The sequence below is a fragment of the Alosa sapidissima genome, chromosome 19, assembly GCF_018492685.1.
Source record: "Alosa sapidissima isolate fAloSap1 chromosome 19, fAloSap1.pri, whole genome shotgun sequence".
NCBI lineage: Eukaryota > Metazoa > Chordata > Actinopteri > Clupeiformes > Clupeidae > Alosa > Alosa sapidissima.
Window position 1 is genome coordinate 27,092,533 of NC_055975.1, and position 22,436 is coordinate 27,114,968.

The following is a 22,436-nucleotide window of genomic DNA, read 5'->3' on the forward strand; positions in this document are numbered from 1 at the left end:
ATGATAATGTAGTTTATGCATTCTGTTTACATTGATTGTGCTGAATTTGCAATGGAATGGAAACATTTATTTAGGGAAAAAAAATTAACTCTGACGTCGTTGTTCAGTCTTTATTCTTTAGAAGATACGATACTAAAATAAACACAAGTTTAAAAAAAAAGATTTGAAAATAAACAAAGAAAGAAAAAAGTAACAAAGCCATATAGATCTTATACTACAAAGTAATTACAGAACAGTCTACTGTCCAAAAAAGGCACTAAATTCTGAAATAGGAGAAGATACAGGACTTAACTATTTCAAATTGATACAACAATTGTTTTTATCCATTTCACCTCATAGAACATCTGTTAATATATTTAATATATTCACATATTCAACAAGGGGTAGGAAACCAAGACGGCTGCGTTCTGTACCCCCGTGCGGTCAATGGCAAACTACCTCCTTCAGGGTCAGAGAGGGGAGATCTCTTCGGGGAGGAACCTCGTGGAACCATTGCAAGCACTCGGATGTTGCTTATCAGGAGCCTTCGGGACTATCTGCTCAGAAGCCGTGTTCTTCATTGACTTACGCCTAGAAACGTTATTGTGTGTAGCCTATATGCGCACAAGCAGTGACCAACAGCGTCCAGGAAGAGTAACAAGTGATTTATGTTTCCAAAGACCTTGGCTACCTACCCGTGCACTATGAACTGTGCATGGCGCACATGCACTTAACTCTCCGTATTTTAAGTGGCATTAGCAAGCGAGCTGATGTGCCTACACTGTTTATACTTAATTACAGCCTATACAAGTTCCACAGGGTTAGTGATGTCTCATGATTGAAGGGAGAGTGAAATAGATAGTATTATATAATGGTAAGATTAGCTCTAGCACCGCAACCTCGGCGAGGGGGACGTTCGTTTGTTTGTTTGTTTGTTTTGGACACAGCTGTCTGAGGACTACCTACAATGCAGTCTAGAAGGGCTCTGAAATGTATTATTCTACTCATACCAAAACGTCCCAAAACAGGTGAATTTACCATTGAGAGAGAGAGTACACTCGGGGAAACGCAAAAAGGCAGATTGTGCATACATGATGATAAAAAAATACAAAACAGATAAACATGAAAACAATAAAAACATGATTATTTTAAAGAACAGTTTGAAACTGGAAATGTGTTTCAAACACATAAAGCATTTCTTGACAAAATAATAACAAAGGTTCATTTGATGCTATACATTTCTGCTTGGCAGAATTTGCACAAAGAAATAAATCAAAACATATATAATATTTCTATCTCTTGATTTAGAACAGCTTTCCTATATAGTCTCTTGAGTTACACTTGATATAGAAGTAAGCATTAGTTTAGCGGATACTGATAGCAGAGCATTGCAGGGGTCTGGCTTGGCTCTGAGGAAAGGACATGGTGCACTCACACACCAGCTTAACCATCATTCAATAGATACTGAGGAAAGAGAAAGGGGGTAGATTTCTTTTTTTTAAAAAAAGCTTATCTAGTCATTTTCCGTTCACATTGAAAGCAGCGTCCTAAGGGTCAAGGGTCACACACAGCACAGTGGGTGGTTCTGAGTGACCACAACCGGGCCTGTCCCCGTCTGTCTCATGCCATCAGACAGACCTACACTCGTACGTTACCAGTGGACGGTTTGACCCGTCCTGACAGTGCCCTCTTGCAGAACACTGAGCTATGGAGCAAACCACATATGTATGAAAAGAGGGGGATCCGGGGGTTGGTGAACCCGACATTCTCTCTCCAGATCTGGTCTACTGATTTGTACTCTGGCTCTTAACACACCTGCCTGTGATCCTAACACATCTCTACATGGTTTGGAAAGATAGATGGATGAAACCAAGTGCAGCAGAAATAAAATAACATTCTCTTTGGCTTGACCTCATACATGATCCATTCTAAGGTTCTCTTTTTAGAAACCTTCTCATTCCCGGAAAAAAAAAAAAAAATGTTATGACTGGGAAAGTGGATTTCAATTAGGGACCTAACGTGATGGTTTAATGCAGAACTCTTTCCTGGCAATAGGATTCTTGCACAAGAAGTTTATTAGACCACAACATCCCATTGGCTCCCTATCGCAGCACTGATGCTGTCATATTACAGCAATGTGGACTGGGCTTGTAGTCTAAAGACTGTTGAGAAGACAGCTGTCCACAGTTGAACAGCCAATCAGTGAGTTGTGGCGAAGTGCCGATCTAATTCATTTTTATGCTGTGTTCCAGAAAACACATTAGTCGGATATTTCCTAGTTGGAATCTCCCAATTTCTTTCCAGACAAATTCGATAAGTCAAGAATTACCACCTCCTACTGGAAAGAAAGTACAATGAAACACTACTTTAAGTCGGATTTCCCACTTCTAAACTCAGGGTAAGTCGATCTACCCAAACTTCAAAGTCCTACCTCCGACTTACGAGTTGTCTGGAATGCACCGATAGTTCCTATGTAGGACGTTCAGACCTCAATCAACACACTGGTGTATGAGGTTTGATAACAGCAGCTTATAAGGTCCCTACACCACGTTTGCTGTCGTTCCTCTGAACTAGCACCTTATGACCACAAACTAAGAACTAATGTCCGATGTCCGACAGACTCTCCTACCAAGGGATGTGCACTCTCATCGTGAGACTGGAGGGTCTATTTGTACTTTTGTACTAAAGTGACAATCTTGGTGGGGAAGGGGGGGTATAAAAACAATAAATAATCCCATACAGTATGTTACCATAATCTCTTTGCCGATCACAAAAAGATAAATAAGAAAAGGCTACAATAAGAGTTTAGTGTGCCAAATACGTTATTTAACACAATGAGCAAAATGCGTGGACACGTTCATGCGTTTATCTTCAGCCTGTCTGATAGCTTGTTTAACCCAAGAGAGTGGCGTAGCACATGATTTGCGAACCCTCATCATTTCACCCTCTCTCTGGCCCATTCCATGGAATCATACACATAATCACTTTGGGTAGAGCCAGACACTGGTGACCCAGTTAACAACACAAACACACACACACCCACTCTCTCTGTCCCTCTTGCATGCATGCACACACACAAGCACACACACAAACACACACACAAGCACACACGCACACCGCTTTCGTGTCCCTCGTCACACGGTCTTCTCCATCACCTGATTGTCAGGAAGTTGATTTTCTCCCAACTGCACTTTAAGTGCGAGAAAGAAGCACCTTTAAACAACTCACACCACCTTAAAATCACTCATACCATCTTCAAACCACTCATACCACTTTGAATTAGCTCATACTAACTTAAAACCACTCATATCATCTTGAAATTGCTCAAACTGCATTAGGATTGCTCATGCTACCTTAAAATCTCATTCTCCTTGAACATCTCATCCCACCTTTCAACAGCTTTCATACTGTCTTATTTCACCCAAGTCCCACTGGTTAGACCACTGTTAGCATCACATTATTTGCAACTGAGGAGTATGACCTAGTCAACATTTGTACTGATAATAGGTTAATCTACAGCAGCTTCAGAGAATATATTATTGTACATGACTCTGTGAGGTTATCTGTCGTGTGAGGAGTTTCACTGTCTAAGAACTTTGAAAAAAGCTAGGACAAAAAAAATCCCAAAGAGTTAAAACTGTTCTTCAGTGTGGTACTGAGAGGATGAACCTTAAATAGTGGAAGAACCTGTCATGTCTGAACAAAGTACAATTGCTTTGATCCTGCGGACAATCTGATTTCCAGTTTGCTTCTTGATGATCCATACCCCTTTGGCATCTGAGAGAAGGGCGGGGGCATAGATACAGGCAGCAGGAGTGGGGCATCTTTGCTACTGCCGGTTAGCACAGAAAGAGTTCCTCTTGGAGGAAGGGAGACGAACCTCGCCTCGACTGAAACTGAAAAACAGCTGAGAGATACTGGAGTCGGGTGGTGGGGTGGGTGTGGGGCAGTTGTTGATTTGTCTGGGGCAAGTGTACCAAACAGAAAAGGCATAGGCAACATGACGTCATGCCCCAGAGGAAATTAACAGGCTCTGAGATTATTAGAATATTCTGATTTTAGTTACACACAGACAAGAGCATATATGTTTCTGTTTCACAGACACTGAAAACTGCCGAGGATGCCTATTCACACCTCTGTCTATAGGGGGCATCATATCACAATATTGGCTGTAAGAGGAGGATATTTTTTTTTGTGTGGTGGGGGGGGGGGGGGTAAATGTCGAAAATGGCGGTGAGTCTCTACTTTAATCCTTATATCTGTTTTTGTTTGTTATCTTTTTTTTTTTTGGTCGTTGACGTCACCAACACGACAGAACGCACCAACCTTCCACCTACTGTTGGGCACGTCACACTTTGACAAACACACACTCCGTCTCCTACACACAAGGTCTCCTCCTCCTCCACCTCTGTCTCTGCTCCCTCTCACCCCCACCTCAAACCCCACCCACCCTTGGCCCGCTCGGCAGCATACACTCCAGGGGCAAGGGTGTGTGTGTGTGTGTGTGTGTGTGTGTGTGTGTGTGTTTGTTTGGGGGGGGGGGGTTCTGTGTGTGTGTGTGTTTGGGGGGGGGGGTTCTGTGTGTGTGTGCGTGTGTGTGCGCGTGTTGTGGGGTGGGGTGTCTGTAGGACGGGACGGCACGGGTGGCGGGTGGTGGGTGGCGTGGCGGTGACTCAGTCGTCGTCCAGCACCTCGGTCTTGATGTCGCCGGTGCCCGCGGTGGCCTGCTGAGCGAGGGCCAGGATGGTGTGGTTGACTGCGGCCATCTCCACTGCTAGCGTGATCGGGTCCTGGTGCTCGCCGCCATGGCCTGCCGGTCCGTCCTCCTGGGGGGGGGAGGGAGACCAGGAGACAGCGGTCAGTCTGGAGGCCTCGGACGACGCCTGCTGCTGCTGCTGAGGTTGAGGTTGCTGCTGCTGTGGTTGCTGCTGCTGCTGCTGTTGTTGTTGTTGCTGTTGTTGTTGTTGTTGTTGTTGTTGTTGCCCCTGCTGCCCTGCCAAGAATCGCCCCAAGGGGGCGCCACCAGCAGTTGCCCCCCTCTGAGCTGCCAGGCCCACCCTGCCCGGACTGGGCCAGGGGGAGAGCCAGCTGGGCAGCAGAGTGGGGACCTACAACCGCAAGAGGGGAGGGGAGGGTAGGGGTAGGGGTGGGGAGGTTTTTAGTGTCACACTTGGGGCAAAAGAAGGAACGAGAATCCACAACCCGCTTGCTCTCCAGGATTTATCTGGTTTTTATTTTATTTTATTTTATTTTATTTTATTTTTCCACCAGCCTGGTGAAAACGTTTGTTTCTATGGAGCTCAGAGCATGGACTGGGTGCTGAGACTCGTGCCTTTTTTTGCTGTAATCAGCTTGTTCTCCAGCGGGTTTAACTGGATATAACATGGGACAGGCATGCACTCTTCTCCTACCCAACACTTCGGCCCTGATCTACTAGCATCACAGAAATAGTGAGTGCCGATTTACATGCTGTAATGGTCTGCACCAGGGATGGAAATTAGACAAGGCCAATTGCTGCTCAAATATGGAAGTGGCTGTTTTCAGACACAAAGTAATACTTTAATATTCCAGCCAGTGGCTGGTTGATGTACACATTTTCAAAATGTAATTTCCACCCCTGCTTTGCACATTTATTTGGTAAACATCTTGTAAAAGATTAACGGAAAGTACACAGGGAAAAAGTATACTGTACAAGAAAAATGTTCTGGGCACTTATAGGCATGGGTTAGCAGTGTTGTACTGTATATATACATCAGCCATGACCACTTTGGACAACAAAATAGACTGAAAAAGGACAATTAATGCATCATCCTTGGAATATGTTAGTTTCAAGCAGAGAGTAAATATGCTGTTAGATGCAAAACTGGCAGTTACAAGACCAAAGACTCCATCTATCTGAATCTATTTCTTAGGAAGTTAATGTGGTGAGAAGAGAATATGGCAAACCAGAGAAGCAACAAATGCCAACAGTGTTCTGCCCAATCCTCCAAAAAAATATATACGTACAGTATATAGTGAATATGAAGTGACTATAAACTAAGCATATATATGTTTTGCTTGAGAAATTGGCAGAATCCCCACATTCCCTGAAATGAAATTAATTAATTAATGAATTGAATGAATTCGCTTCTTCTCAAAATGCATATTTATGAGGGCAAATCAGTAAGAACAGACTAGAGGTGTTTCCTGCTAGAAAATATGCTCTGTGGAATGTCTAGTCAGTGCACATTTTCGCCCATGCATTTGTTTGTTGTTAGAAATGTAAATGCAATCCATACACACACACACACACACACACACACACACACACACACACCTAAACCGTGAGCAGATCAGGGCCGTTCTTGTGTTGCCTATTTTCACACTCTTTCAAATGCAGTGCGTTCACTGTACAATTAAAGCAGTGCTCTTGGCATGGAGGTTTGAAATGCACGTAGAGGATAGAAAGAGGAATTAAAACAGCCAGGGTTTTTATTCCATGCACTCAGCTCTTGGTCACCAACACTGGATGCAAGAAGATAAAGTAAGAGTGGTTCTCAGAGGAAAACAAAGTGAGGAGAAGACCAAAACTGAAAGGAAACCAAGGATGTTGTCAATTTGATTCAGAATTCTAGAAAAACCCTCCAGAATCAATGGTGGTTTAATCTATAGATAAATAAAATGATTTTAATTTATGTGAATCAGAACTGACTGGATTCTGTGGTAAAGAAACAACCAGTGATGTGCCACCAATGGCAGCAGAGGTCCTTTAGCTCTTACCATGACTAGCTAAGATTTATAATTAAACAGTTCATCAAATTCCTATCCATCTTGTTCAAATAGGCCAAATCAAATTGACATCATCCCTGTTTAAGTAACCCAGTGGTGTGTTGTCACTGCCCACAAAGGTATACTAATGCTTAGCAAAGAAAGCATCTCCTTGCTGAAGAGAATATAAATGGTAATGGTGCAGATTATCCTAATCGCAAAAGATTATAAATGGTGCATACTTCTGGTTGTGTTAATCTGATGTAAATATGCATGGTGCACAGTTTTGGTTATGTTAATCTGATGAGATTTTTTTGGGGTTGTGTTAATCTGGTGAGATTATTTTGTTGTTTTGTTTTTTTGGTTGGGTTAATCTGGTGAGAATCTTCGCATACCTGAGTGGGAGATGACAGGCCACCTCTGCTGAAGCCAAACGCTCTGGCCACTGCTCTCTTATCAAGATAAAAAGACCACACGACAAGTCAGCGCCATCGCCACAGGCGCACACACATGGCTCACTTCACATAAACGCTATCAGGATTTCAAATTAGCGTATGCTCATGACTCCACACCAAAAGAGCAGTATGTGGCAGTATTGTTTGTAAATGGTTGCAGATTATCCCACAAGTCTAAAAGGCATCATTATAAAAAGTGCAGTGATCCAGTGCAGTGTATTTTATGCATTTTATTTGTTTGGCCAGATGAAAAAAAATGCCATCAACAGAAAGAAGACAAATGTTCTTTGATGCACTGAATACATATTACCATACACAGCAATCGTTTGCCCTCGAGGAACTCTCCATACTGCACCCTCTAAGTCAAATAAGTAAGCAAAAGAATAGAGAAGTCAAGTGAGTCTTACCCCTCCTAGAGTTTGATCCGAGGCCACCTGCTCTGGGTAGTCGCCGCCGTCAATGTCATCGCTGTTGGAGTGACCGCCAGGACTCTGGACGTCGATCCCATGCGTCTCCAGGATTGCTGCTTCTTCGAAAAAACACAGGCCTCGCCATAACATATCTGAGCACTGGGCAGCGGGTCGAGTTCACAGACCTCGCCATAACATATCTGAGCACTGGGCAGCGGGTCGAGTTCTCACTGCCCCTACACCTCCCCTTACGAAAAAGAACTATAAGAATCTTATAGGAAATATAGGAATATAGGACAATATTATAATTATAGGAATCTTATAGGAAACACAGGAATATAGGACAAGATTATATACTTATAAGAAATATAGGAATATAGGACAAAATTATATAATTATAGGAATCTTATAGGAAACACAGGAATATAGGACAAGATTATATAATTATAGGAATCTTTGGGACAAGATATTATGGTAAACTGTAATGGTAAATAGTATATACACTAAATACCGGTAAATATTATAGGAATCTTATAGTATTTGGGGACTGTAGAAGTCCTATAAGATGTAGTATATCTGCTGTAAGAACACTAAAGAGGGCAAGGGTGTTGTATTATACACTAATATAGAACTCCATTATTTTTGGATCCTCATTCTTTTTTAGCAAGGGTCAACGACGGATCTCTCTCCCCAGGGGGACTTCAACTTTACCTATGTTGGCTCTTCGCTTGATCTCCTTCCGCCGGTTGGCGAACCAGTTGTAAACTTTGAGGGATGTGACCCTCTCGAGGTCCGACAGCTTCTTCCCTGAGAGGAAGAGGAAGGAGAGGAAGAGACATGGGCTTAGTGCTGAGCCTGTAGACCTGCCTGCGCATGTAAAGTCTCTTTCTCGCCTAGACTGTACTGGTCATCTATTACTCCCTCTATTCTAGGAAAAAAGAGGTGTCTCTTTAATCCTACAATCATTTATATCATTTTGCACATCCTTTATTTTAAAAAAAGAGAATGACAATGACAGAGTATCATTATTCTGAATAACTATTAATTTTGCTTTTGGTTCTTTGGTTGGGCATTCAGTCTCCATGTGGCGCGTTTTGCGACTGTCACCACCCAACTGTGCATTGTCGCTGTATCCTGTGTCATGTTGTGCAATGTTAAATAGACTTGGATGTTGATTGGCCACTGTGTTATATCTAAAATTGAATTCTAAGATTTTCAATGGCAGAATGTTCTTTAAATGGATGAGCTTCTTATTTTGGATGAAAATGGTAGTGTGTGTTAAAATGGCTGAGTGAGAATCTCACCTGGCTTCTGGATGACTGCGTTGCAGGCGTTGGCGATCTCCTCCCTTTTGGCCTCATCGGGGTACTGATTATCATTGAAGTAGCTGCAGGAGAAGAACAGGCGTGGAACACAGGTGAGCTTCTAGACATTTCCATCCAGGACGGCTCTCCCTCCAAGACACCAGGCTTCTGCATGTCCAGTGCTGCTGCCTTTATGTCAAATTTACCTTTGCGTCTTTGCGTCTTTAAGGTCTTTGGTCATTGAAATGATTGGGGTGTGGTGCTTTCTCACTCTCAAACCTCCAAGGCTGTGAGTCTCACCTGTCCCAGCCTGCCAGGTGCTCTGCTGTGAGTCTTACCTGTCTATCTCTGCCAGGTGTACTGCTGTGAGTCTCACCTGTCCCAGCCTGCCAGGTGCTCTGCTGTGAGTCTTACCTGTCTATCTCTGCCAGGTATACTGCTGTGAGTCTTACCTGTCTATCCCTGCCAGGTGTACTGCTGTGAGTCTCACCTGTCCCAGCCTGCCAGGTGCTCTGCTGTGAGTCTTACCTGTCTATCTCTGCCAGGTGCTCTGCTGTGAGTCTTACCTGTCTATCCCTGCCAGGTGTACTGCTGTGAGTCTTACCTGTCTATCTCTGCCAGGTGCTCTGCTGTGAGTCTTACCTGTCTATCCCTGCCAGGTGTACTGCTGTGAGTCTTACCTGTCTATCTCTGCCAGGTGCTCTGCTGTGAGTCTCACCTGTCCCAGCCTGCCAGGTGCTCTGCTGTGAGTCTTACCTGTCTATCCCTGCCAGGTGTACTGCTGTGAGTCTTACCTGTCTATCTCTGCCAGGTGCTCTGCTGTGAGTCTCACCTGTCCCAGCCTGCCAGGTGCTCTGCTGTGAGTCTTACCTGTCTATCTCTGCCAGGTGTACTGCTGTGAGTCTCACCTCTCCATCACTGCCAGGTGCTCTGCTGTGAGTCTTACCTGTCTATCTCTGCCAGGTGCTCTGCTGTGAGTCTTACCTGTCTATCCCTGCCAGGTGCTCTGCTGTGAGTCTCACCTGTCCCAGCCTGCCAGGTGCTCTGCTGTGAGTCTTACCTGTCTATCCCTGCCAGGTGTACTGCTGTGAGTCTTACCTGTCTATCTCTGCCAGGTGCTCTGCTGTGAGTCTCACCTGTCCCAGCCTGCCAGGTGCTCTGCTGTGAGTCTTACCTGTCTATCTCTGCCAGGTGTACTGCTGTGAGTCTCACCTCTCCATCACTGCCAGGTGCTCTGCTGTGAGTCTTACCTGTCTATCTCTGCCAGGTGCTCTGCTGTGAGTCTTACCTGTCTATCCCTGCCAGGTGTACTGCTGTGAGTCTTACCTGTCTATCTCTGCCAGGTGCTCTGCTGTGAGTCTCACCTGTCCCAGCCTGCCAGGTGCTCTGCTGTGAGTCTTACCTGTCTATCCCTGCCAGGTGTACTGCTGTGAGTCTTACCTGTCTATCTCTGCCAGGTGCTCTGCTGTGAGTCTCACCTGTCCCAGCCTGCCAGGTGCTCTGCTGTGAGTCTTACCTGTCTATCTCTGCCAGGTGTACTGCTGTGAGTCTCACCTCTCCATCACTGCCAGGTGCTCTGCTGTGAGTCTTACCTGTCTATCTCTGCCAGGTGCTCTGCTGTGAGTCTCACCTGTCCCGGCCTGCCAGGTGCTCTGCTGTGAGTCTTACCTGTCTATCTCTGCCAGGTGCTCTGCTGTGAGTCTCACCTGTCCCGGCCTGCCAGGTGCTCTGCTGTGAGTCTTACCTGTCTATCTCTGCCAGGTGTACTGCTGTGAGTCTCACCTCTCCATCACTGCCAGGTGCTCTGCTGTGAGTCTTACCTGTCTATCTCTGCCAGGTGTACTGCTGTGAGTCTTACCTGTCTATCTCTGCCAGGTGTACTGCTGTGAGTCTCACCTCTCCATCACTGCCAGGTGCTCTGCTGTGAGTCTCACCTGTCTATCCCTGCCAGGTGCTCTGCTGTGAGTCTCACCTGTCTATCCCTGCCAGGTGCTCTGCTGTGAGTCTCACCTCTCCATCACTGCCAGGTGCTCTGCTGTGAGTCTCACCGGTCTATCTCTGCCAGGTGTACTGCTGTGAGTCTTACCTGTCTATCCCTGCCAGGTGCTCTGCTGTGAGTCTCACCTCTCCATCACTGCCAGACACTCTTTCCTCCACGTGAAGCGACTGCCCCGGCGGAGACGGAAACTGCCAGGGGTGGAGCCTAAGGGAGGCGGAGTCTGTCGCCACTCCACAATGTCCTCCAAGGCCAGAGGGGCGGGGCGCATGTTCAGAGTGGCACCTGGGGGTGGGGAGTCAGACACATATTGTGATGAGTAAAAAGAAAACGCAGGCTCACACAAATACACATCATGGTGCAACATATGGCTTTAGTCCTTTAGTCCAGTTCAACAAACACACAGCACATTTTTCTCAGAATTACACTTGAACACACACACACACACACACGGCAGGCTATGAAAGGGGGTCTACTATGTGTCCTTTGATAAGTGCATTGGGCTGTGAGGAGGAAGAGGGGGTGTTGCTCATTAGCAGTCAAACTCACTGGCGCTAACTGGCGAAATGCCCTTTATCCAGCCAGGGCAGCAACAACTTAATAGTCTGTCAGCTGGACAGAAGCCAGGCTGCAGACGGGGGTTGAGTTCTACCCCAAGGAAACAACCTAAAGAGGCAGATCCTAACGTGGACCCAGACTTGTCAGAGCCACCTGGACCCTGATCTTTCTCACCTCAGTAGGGTAAACAGACAGACAGGCAGGTAGACAGTCAGTCAGTCAGGCAGACAGACAGGTCTACCTCTGGGCAGCTCTGATGAGAACCATGATGCAGCATAACGCCTCATCTCATCCTCGGGCGGACTCCAGGGGTCACCTCCCACGTGTCACCACGCCACGCCCCAACACAATCACATCAATCACCGCTACGCTTAGACAACCTCCTGCCCCATTACCAAGACTCCTTTTATGTCTGTCAGCTGCTTGAACGCTCGCCAAATCCCTACTGGCCTGGGCTCCCGGCTCTAACGGGGTGACATTGATCAGCCTGCGCGTCAGGCACTTTTTAACCATAAGTGGGGAAAGTCTCTGCAGAGCCAAGGTCGTCACCTGCTCTGCCAATCCCTCACAGGCTCACCACTGGCTTACACGGGAAGTTCAGGAGAAAGCCAAAAAAAAAAAAATGAAGGACTACGCTATCTACGCATGCTAAGACATTTATGTCGGCTAAATGGGCCGCCCTAGCAAATGAAATCTGACTAACTCACATGATGACTGAAAAACACAAACACACACACTCACACACAGAAAAACACATGAATATGAGCTTAATGGAATGATATATTTAATAAAAAATAAATCTGCTGTGTAACGCAATGCAGATACAGGGATACTTTATATGATATTTTATATCATTTACATAGTGACCTTTGGTCAGTGGCCTGTTATACATACATTTGGCCAGTGTTTTTTTTTTTTTTACATCCATTTTAAAGCTGAGAGTTCACCACACCCCCATCCAGTCACTGCAATGCACAGCCCTCCAGTCTGGCATGAGAAAAAAAAAGAGAATAACTAGGCAAGAATTCCTATTCATGTCCTCAGTACACATCCATGTGTAAGGCTGGAGGAGCAGGAGCAGAGACTGCACCTCCCCTATGCTCGTCACAGCCCACCAGGGGGCACTGTCCTCCTACAGAGGCAACAGGAAATGGCGCAGCACTGTGGTGGCCAGAGGCTGATTACAGGTGAAGGCACAGCACAGACAGAGACAAGGACACTGGAGCATGGGGTTTGGGACGAGAGCTTTTAATCACGGATTTACTGCTTAATTGGCTGATTGATTGATTGATTGGGCAATTGATCATTATCTAATAATGGATCGATCGAGTCGAACAGCTGAAGAGGGGCTGCCCAGATGGGAGCAGGGTGCTGTTGCCGTAGCGATGGGGGTGGTGGAGTTGTTGTTGTTGTTGTTGTTGTTGTTGTTGCTGCTGCTGTAGTTGTTGTTGTTGGGCATTACCAGGCGTAGTCTTCTCTAGCTGGTACCAGCGGAAGAAGGCGCGTTTCTTCTGTTCGCTGAGGTCAGAGCCCTGTTGCAGCAGCCAGTGGGAGATACGACTCTGACTGATACCTACAGCATGGGAAGGGTGAGGGGGGGGGGTAGAGAGAGGGAGGGGAGGGAGGGAGGGAGAGCACAGAGGGAGAGAGAGAAAAAGAAAGGGATAAAGGAGATAATGAGTCGGAGATGGGAGATGTGGCAGAGATAGGAGAGTAGGAGAACAAAGTGGAACAGGGAAAAAACGAGGAGGAACAAAAGAAGGAGATCAAAATGAGGGAGAGAGAAAGGGAAAAATGACATGGGGTAAAAGAGGAGGGCTCTATGGCAGTGAAGACAACTAAAAGTGAACGCGGGTTCCCCGGCTAAACGAACTAGACACCCAAACAGTGATAGCATGTGTTCCATTTCAACACATAGGCGTGGGACTGTGATGGGTAATATCCACAGTGTCCGCTCACACACGTTAGAGCCAGAGCTGTTTCTACTGTAGCACATTCGAAACTGAGCTGGAGAAAGGGGTGAGGTGAATCAGTCTGTGTGTGTAGTAGTGAAGCAGTGAGTCTGTGGGTGCAGTAGTGAGATTGTTGGTGTAGTAGTGAGTTTGTTGGTGTAGTAGTGAAACAGTGAGGCGCTGTGTGAAGCAGTGAGTCTGTGAGTGTAGTAGTGAAGTAGTGAGTCTGTGGGTGAAGCAGTAAGTGTGTGTGTGTGAGAGAAGCAGTGAATGTGAGACTGTGGGTGGACAGAGGGGTGGTGTGTGAGGCAGAGAGAGCCGCCTACCTGTGACCTGAGCCACCACAGCCTGAGAGATGCGCCGATTACCCAGGAAGGCTTTAATTTCCTCCTTTATTATGGCACTGTCCCGTCTGTGGATCCAGCACACACACACACACACACACACACACACACACACAGACACACAGACACACACACACACACACACACACACACACACACACACACACACAGACACAGACACACACACACACACACACACAGACACAGTATTACATGTGAGTCATCCATGGGTTAGATGATTCAGAATATTTCTTTTCTCAGTTTATGCTCAGTCCTGGAACATTTGAGAGAAACTGGAAGTAAAAAAAAAAAAAAAAAAACCAGCATGAAATGTCAGTGTGAAATTGTCGCTCACTCCCACTGAGTATAACACTTGCCTGCTAACGTCTCCAACACAAACACAGACACACACTGTACTGGTGAACGGCACACCTGGTTCAGTTTATGGCCCAGTGTTTTAACCTGCGAGGCGACGTGCTCTAACAGGAACTCGCACTGCTGATGAAAGCATTCAGTCCAGTCCTCCCCATCTGCTTGGCTTCTCACCGTGCTCCTCCCTCCACACCCTCCCTCTGTCTGCACAGCATTAGCGTACGCTAGCCAACGTACAGTATATACAGAGCTAGACCAGAAAAGCAACTGATCTGGAAAACACCAACTCATTCTTAAGAGCAATCGTCTGTTTATTTGTGGCGTGTGTGTGTGTGTGCGTGTATGTGTGTGTGTGTGTGTGTGTGTGTGTGTGTGTGCGTGTGTTGTGTGTTCATTTAATGTATGTTATCAGTGTAATGCCTATGACCTAAAAGCACCTTAACAGGTTACTTTAACACACAAACACAATGTCCAAGGACTTTGTGTTCTCAGTCTCAATCTGATACTAACATACTCTTCATGAAATGAAACACCCTCTCATTCAAATGTCCATAAGTTAATTCACTGTACACAATCCACAGAAACTCTGCATGTAGTATTCCCATTACATAGGCTACTCATCAAACGCATGGTCTAGTGATGCCTCCATAGTCCCATTATTCCACTGACCTGAATCTGAGCACTTTCAATAAGAAACAAGATATCAGGCTTTAATCCACCAGACATGACCCCAGCTCTTCTCTGTAAGACAGCTGCCCTTCGGCCTATCAGGTGTCAAGAGCTGATGGCGTATATGTGTATGTGTATGTGTATGTGTGTGTGTGTGTGTGTGTGTGTGTTTTATAACAAGGGAATCTGAAACACTGAAGCACATACTAAGCTCCTCATATGATAACTTGCTAAGTGCTATCTGCTTACATTCCACAAAAAAAGAGAATACATTTGCAAGCACCAGCTAGGTGAGGAGAATCAGATTGTTGTCTGTCCAAAAGTTTGCTTCTTTTGAATCTACTACTAACTGTCCCAGCAAGGGAGTTAAACGTTTAGCACATACTGTAATTGGTGTCACTCTATAGACTATTGTGTTGTATCGGACTGGCTATGCCCAGCAGTGGAACTAACCTCATTAGTTCCTCCACCTTGTCTTCGATGTCCAGCTCGTCCTCCGTAGGCTCGTACCCGTAGGGCCGCGGGGGGGCGCTGGTGACGGGGGTAGCGGGGCGGCGAGAGCTTACCGTTGGGCATGACGGCCAAGGCGTCCCCGCGCCCGTTCTGGGCCGAGGTAGGCAGGGGCATCGGGGTTGGCATGGAGGGCGGGGGCAGGGAGAGTGGCAGCGCCATGGGAGGGGGCGAGGTGTCGTAGTTGTTGGCTGAGGATGGTGAGAGAGCGGCACCCCGATAGGCCGTCTGGGTTGCCGTGGAGGTCGTGGAGGTGGCCGCGGCGATGGCGGCTGAGGCGTTACAGTTGGACGAGGCGAGGGGGCTGGAGGTTTTGCCGGTGGAGGAGGAGGCGGTAATGCTGCTGTTGCTGTTGCCGGCGGCGACGGCGAGGCTGTTGGCGAGCGCCGGCGCGCCGTTGTTGGTGGGCGGGGCGGACAAGGAAGGGGCCGGGCGGCGGCCGAACTTGTCCGAGTGCTCGCGGTCGAGCCGCTCCAGGGTGTCCAGCGCGTGCAGGATCTCCGGCTTGGTCATGCCCGTGCGACGCAGCCGTTGGAGCAGGTCGATCTGCTCGATGGTGTACCGAGGCTCGTCTGTGTAATGAGACATTCTGGACAGACAGAGAGAGAGAGAGAGAGAGAGAGAGAGAGAGAGAGAGATGGAAAGACACAGGGGGAGGTAGGAAGAGAGAGAGAGAGAGACAGGGGAGGTAGGAAGAGAGAAGAAGGGATGGAAGGAGAGGGGGAGAAGAGAAAGGGAAACGTGTGAGTGTGAGAACAAGAAAGAGAAGGAAAGAGAATGTAAAGGAATGGAGAGATACAGCATGGTGAAAACAGGCCAAAAGACAGAGAAAAAGAGAGAAATAAAGAGTAAGATAGAAAAACAGAAAAGTGGAGGATGGTGAATAAAGAGTGAATGAAATCGAGAGGGAGAAAGAAGACAGACAGAGAAAGTGAGAGACACAAACACAAAAATGCAAAACGTTAATTTTTAGAAAACTTGTCAAACTGTCTGTCACTCTCAAGTTACGGTATACAAGAACATATTTCTGTATCTGACAAGTAGAAGGTTAGGGTTCCTATCTGTCCATCAATCCAGTCCAGTCGTGGTCTGATTAAGACCTGGGCATAGAGGTCTGACTTAACGCCACATGACTCCAACAAGGGAAAACACAGATCAAACAAACCACAACAAACTCACTGCCCTTAACCAGAGCAACACAGACAGGCCATCTTTGTTAGCTCTAGATCAGAATATTGTTGTTATGTTCTTGAACTGATGACAGATAGCAGAACAGAAAAAAATCAGAACTTCTCTCTCATGTAAGAACATAACACGTTCAGAGAAGCATTGACCTTATAAAACTACTGATGATGTGGCTGTTGTTAAATCAACGACAAGTCCATTTCTGTGTCTCACAGAAAGTAAGGCGTAGTCTTTCATCTAATGTTGCATACAAGAGTATAGCTGATTTGTGATGTTGGTGAGATTGTAAATGTAGTGTTGACATCCCCTGCATTCAGTGAGACTAGATTGTTACAATGAACTTGCCATTTATTTGACCGCTTGAAATCATGTGAACAAAGACATATGTGTGTAGAGTGCACTTGTTGACACAAACTGCATCTTTGAAGTTCTGCACATGAACTATAGTGGTCTCCCTAAAGGGGGTTTAGCCACATATGGATTTTATTTGTATATTTGCTGCTCACCATACAGTTTAATCTGACTGATTTAACTGTGAGTTCTAGGTTGTCAGTAGCCTGACGTTGTCATACTCCAATTCTAGTCAGAATATGAACTTCCCGACCTCAAATGTTGTGGGCGGGACTAAGTTTGGCTGGCACCCAGGCTAGGTTGTCAGCTTAACTCTCTCTGCTTTGGATGCCGAGAGTCAAAGGTGGGACGTTAAGTTCCCTTCAGGCATAACAACAAAACACATCATCCTTCTGTCAGAGACAGGAGCCTATGTGTGCTTCTTGCTACTATGAGCACCTTCAACCATTCTACTGCCCTAGATGCCCTCCACCTGACCCTCGGTTGCCCTCATCTAAAAATATACCCCTCTGTTCCTTCTCCAGGTCCCAGGTGGAGACCTACCTCACTGAGGTAAAAACTGGTATTCAGCTAACCTCCTCCCCTTTGAATTAAATCATCGAAATCATGTTTACCTCACTCAAGAGCGGGTGTCTATTTCACATCTGTTGTGAATATAGATATTTTCTGTGCATATGTGTGAGGGTGTGTCGACCATTTCCACTCCTTTGATCGCTTTCCATTGCGCAAAAGTAGGACAGATCTACTGTAGCCGGGCTGGAGAGAGTGATGTGGCACACGGACAGCCTATTACATATCACGATAGTCTACCATGACAACAGATCCTTTGCTCACAGTGTTCCCGCCGTCGTATGACATATAGTATGAAAGCATGCACTGGCTGCCTTGCCTTCATCACTCTCTCACACACTGCAGATAGCACACACACACACACACACACACGGGTCCTTCATCCCACACACAATCACATCTGCCCACGGCCTGCGGCTCCTCGGAGATTTATCGGCCTCTCTCCAACCACCCGGCTCTAACAGCATCCACCCTGGGCTCCACCCACCACCACCACCACCACCACCAAAACCACCACCACAATATCGCCAGTTATCAGAGAACTTCAGCAGGCTTTTTTAAGCACAGCGGCAGAACAATCTGGCTTAGTCAGGGGTGGGAGGGAGTGTGTGTGGGGGGGTGGGGTGTCAGATGAGATGGGATGGATGGGGGGGGGGGCATATGAGATGGGATGGGGTGAAATGGTGGTAATGGCTGGCTTAAAGGAGATAAAAAAAAAAGCCAAGAATTATTTCCATCTAAGACAGCCGACTGAGAACAGGCTCGTTCTTTTTAATCTCCTTCTCCTGTGCTGCTTTGTTATGTAGACTGTGAAAGAGAAGATGAGTCATCTAAGGCGGCTGTAGGGTCTTATGCACTGTGCTGTGCTGTGCTGTGCACGCAAAAATGTACAAAATGTGCCATGGAGAAGAGCACAGCGTACACCAGGAAGACGCCAGCCCTGTAGGCTGTGCTACCACCAAGGCATATTATGTCTTGCAGTTATGTCTGATAAAAGTTTAAGATTGAGTTAGGAGACATCACTTTTGTTAGTGATGTGAAACTGGAGTAGAGTTCATTACATACGATAATAAGCAGGCAAATTGCTTTTCTTTTTGGGCTTAATTGTCGTCTGCCTTAGGCCTAATGTTGATCACCACAAACAAACACACACAAACTGATATTCTGAGACTCAGAGCAAACTATTGACTTTTATACAGACAGAAGATATATTCAGTGTCCCTGTACATCATCACTGCATTTGTCACTCCTTGTTTTGTGCCATATTTGCCTGCTCTTATTTTAAAGTGACATATTTAAGCCTATGTGTCCGCACACCAGCAGTGACCGTAGACGTGCAACAAACAGCAACACGGTGTGGTTACTGAAATGATGCCTTTCCATCTTTAGACACTTGTTCCTACAGGTGTGCATATTTTTAGCTTGCCAGCGGTGGTGAAAAACATAGCCTTGCACTTGAATTCCTCCAGTGTCAGATGCAGCAACAACAAGGCTAAGCAGCATCTGTGGCCACAGTCCATGTTGCCAGACCACCTGGATTAAAAAAAAAACCCTCTCTTTGTTCTTCTTCTGTTGGTGTTTGAGGGCCCTTTTCAGTAGATTGTGAATGTAAAGCTTAAGGTATAGGCTACTAATGCACACTGACAGCAATTCTGATGTAGCCTGGAACAGATATAAGACTGAGCAACCAGGGCGAATGGAATTTGTGAAGTAAAAAGAAAGCAGCTCTGGCGTATTAAATTAGAAAAAAGAAAAGGGAGGGGGGGATGGATAAATATGTCGCATTTGTTCCATCTTTTATAACGCCTAACGTTATAACGTTCCATCTTTTATAAGTCTCACTCTACAGCTGTTCCTCATATAATGTCAAGCACCTCGACAGGAGCAGTTTAGCTCTGCTGACAAGCGCTCCTCAGGTTTATTCATGCACCTTTGCTCAGCAGAATCTCCGCTGAAAGATTTCCGTTCACACCAGCCTGCAGTATGGCCGCAGGCCTTTGAAGTTCAGTGAATAGATGCCTCCCAATCCTTAGGCTCTGAGCTGGATGAAGTCTGCCCTCACGGAGAGATGATTACTATCCTCTGTGTTTTTTAATGCAACATTTCAATGACATCAAAACTTCCATTTCCTATCTTGGTCATTGGTCAACAATTTATTTAAATCTGCATAGGATATTCATTTTTGAACACAGGGAGGAGTGCTTCAGCCTGATTCATTTAACCCATTGTCTATGGACACAACCAGGGCACAACTTTAAAGTGTGTGTGTGTGTGTGTGTGTGTTTGGGGGTGGGGGGGTTCATGTAAACCATATGTCTTTTTCTATGGTTATCATCAGTGCATGAACAGGGAGAGGGGAAGGGTAACCTGACGTGGTTCAGCTCAAATGCGTCTAAGAATAAGGGTTGGGAGTAATTCTAATTTAACAAGATTCACTGCCATACAACTAGGCTACACAATGACCTTCGCGATGCTCACTATACGCATAATCTTCTGATTCTAAATACATTGTTTTTTTAGTTTATATCAGCAGCCTAGAATAGCCAGTCGAAATGGTAATCATGTTGCAATTGTAATACGTTCTGAACATAGCTACAACTGACTCAAAGTTGAGTCCATTCACAAACTGTGTCAAATTGTATCAAAATAGATATCTCAAGAACCAAAGCGCATGCCACAATGTTTTGTCACATAATTCAAAATGCAGAGTCTTATAAAAAGCCTACGTCTGCGCAGTAATGTCAAAGTCTTTGTTACACAAGTTTTGAAAAGAACGCACAATCTGAAAAGTTGTGCAGCGTGCCTTGGACTTGAAATAGAACTTCACGCAGTGGGCTGTGGCTGCCTCTGCCGCCATTGGCACTTGGCAGAGACGACAACATTGGGTAGTTCTCTTAAGTAACGTTAGGGGTTATAAATAGCAGTCCCGCCAACACAAGTACTTCTGCTTGCCTAACTAGTAAAACCCTCGCGAGGATGTGATACGGTTAGGTGTTGACTTTTAGGTTTAAGAGATAGCTTGTTCCGTAACTAGAAGTTTAACTTAGAATTCACTAGCTAGCAAACAATAGCTAGCAAGGTAAATTAGCCTCACCTAGCTCACTAGCCAGCTAATCTTGCAACATATTCAAGCTAGCATTATACGACTGATGCATTTTTTTTTTTCATGATTGCATTGCAGCTACCCAGTCAATGATGTCTTGCAAGACACGCTACATGTTATGAAGGATGCCAAATCAAATGTAAAGTAACGCCCGTATAACAAATCACGTTGCACCTCGCTGTCTCTAAATTATACAATTTGATAGCTAGCTCGCTAGCTGATGTAATGGTTTTACAGTAACTAACGTATATCTAACGTTAACGTTACTGATGCCGACCTACCATTATGTGACAGTTCACTTTCCGTTAGCAAGGTAGGAACTTTGCTAACTAGCTAGCTAACTGTCGCATTACCGAACGACTCTGCTTTGAACTGACACAAACTTTTACTCGACTCCAATCATATATGAAGCTTGCTTTAATCTCAATCAGAATGCATAGTTAATGTGCAATTGTCTGCATGTAACGGGTCCATGTCAGAGGCATTTGCTGGCGCGTTAGCAACGTACATTGGCTAACCACCGTCAGTGATACTTCAAGCTAACGCCAAATCACAATTCTGTATAGCGTGCTAGCGACAAAGCTAGTCATAACAATATTTTGTAAACTCTTGACAGCGTTGACAGAGTATCGGAGTGCATGCGATGCGTGAACAATTACAAGCAGCGCTTGTTAGCGGTGTAAACAGACAATGGACAAGGGTCTGGTTTGCAAGACAGAGGTCAAAGCAAAATAATAGCCAGACTTGTTTGCAGAGCCCTTCTTGCTCACTTCATAATTTGAGCTGGCGTTAACGTTATAGTCTTACCTTGATCTGTGAATCTTGGGCCTCTGTCCACCACAGCATTTAATTACTGGGCAATGTATTGGTCCTACTGTAACTGTTTCCCCTGATTCCCGACACAAATATGCACCGGGGATTTTGTTTGCTTAGCTCGCCCTCGCTGTCCTCCTAAATTGATTTCATTTCGATGCGAGACAGATTTGCCTTTGTCTGACAGACAGAAGCCATATTGATATTAACAGTAGGCACTATGCGGTTTCATGGGAGTCGTAGTTCCCTTGGCATGAAGAACCGGGAGGAATGATGAGTATGAAGCGACTAGCAAACCCTGAGCAAAGCCGTCCGTCAGTCTACTTCTTCACCTCTGATTTGTATGTTTTCTTGCTGAAACGACATTTGATCTGATGACATTATAGAAGGTTATTGTTGCGATATTATCGGACATTAAATAGCCTAGTATGAGAAAACATTCAATGGGCGATAGTACAGTTGATAAGTCATATTAGAGGCCAGTTTTGTAACCTAAGTCTTTGACACATTTTGGCACACGTCTGACACGAGCGCAGGGGACGAGTAATGATTTCCACTTAATTGTGTAAGCAATCAGTCAGAAGTAGGCTATTGTCTGGTCATAAAGTGTCTGGAGTGGCAACTGACGCTCCTAGCCTGCGCGGAGAACTTTGGGGAACGATTTCCTAAATAATTTTGGAATGACATGGGTGCCCTCTAGTGATCGCTGATAACATAAACTGTCCACAGTCTCTACATTTAATTGTTACATAATATGGGTGTGGCAGTTAGACGTGTGACAGCCTATATGTTTACTTCCAAAGCAAACTAAGACACAATAGAGAGTGGGACTCCCAATTATACAAATAATGTTCATTGCCTAAATGAAGACAGTGTCTCATTAAGACTCAGCAGGAGACAGATTGTTTTGGTTATATTCAGAAGACTTCTGAGGAGTTTTGAACATGTGCTCACTTAAAAAGCAAGCATCAAAGAGTCATAAGGAGAGCCTCTGGTAAAATTAGACACAAAAGTTTTTTTTTTGCAAAGTTCTGAAAAACTCACTATAGGCCTACCATACCATTGATTCAGGCAATACATTTGAGCATTTCTTCTTGTTCAGGAGTAGCCTACAGAAT

General features: G+C 45.6%; 1 protein-coding gene across 1 annotated transcript; it reads right to left on the minus strand.

The window, feature by feature from the left end:
• Window positions 1–96: 96 nt before the first annotated feature.
• Window positions 97–21,859, minus strand: hmbox1a (homeobox containing 1a). The gene is given in 11 exon segments (XM_042071731.1): window positions 97–5,087; window positions 7,122–7,178; window positions 7,589–7,710; window positions 8,303–8,398; window positions 8,896–8,978; window positions 11,020–11,176; window positions 12,912–13,022; window positions 13,728–13,813; window positions 15,240–15,328; window positions 15,330–15,885; window positions 21,313–21,859. Coding segments are annotated over 10 exon segments (1,791 nt in total). The 5' UTR covers window position 15,885; window positions 21,313–21,859; the 3' UTR covers window positions 97–4,652.
• Window positions 21,860–22,436: the final 577 nt, after the last annotated feature.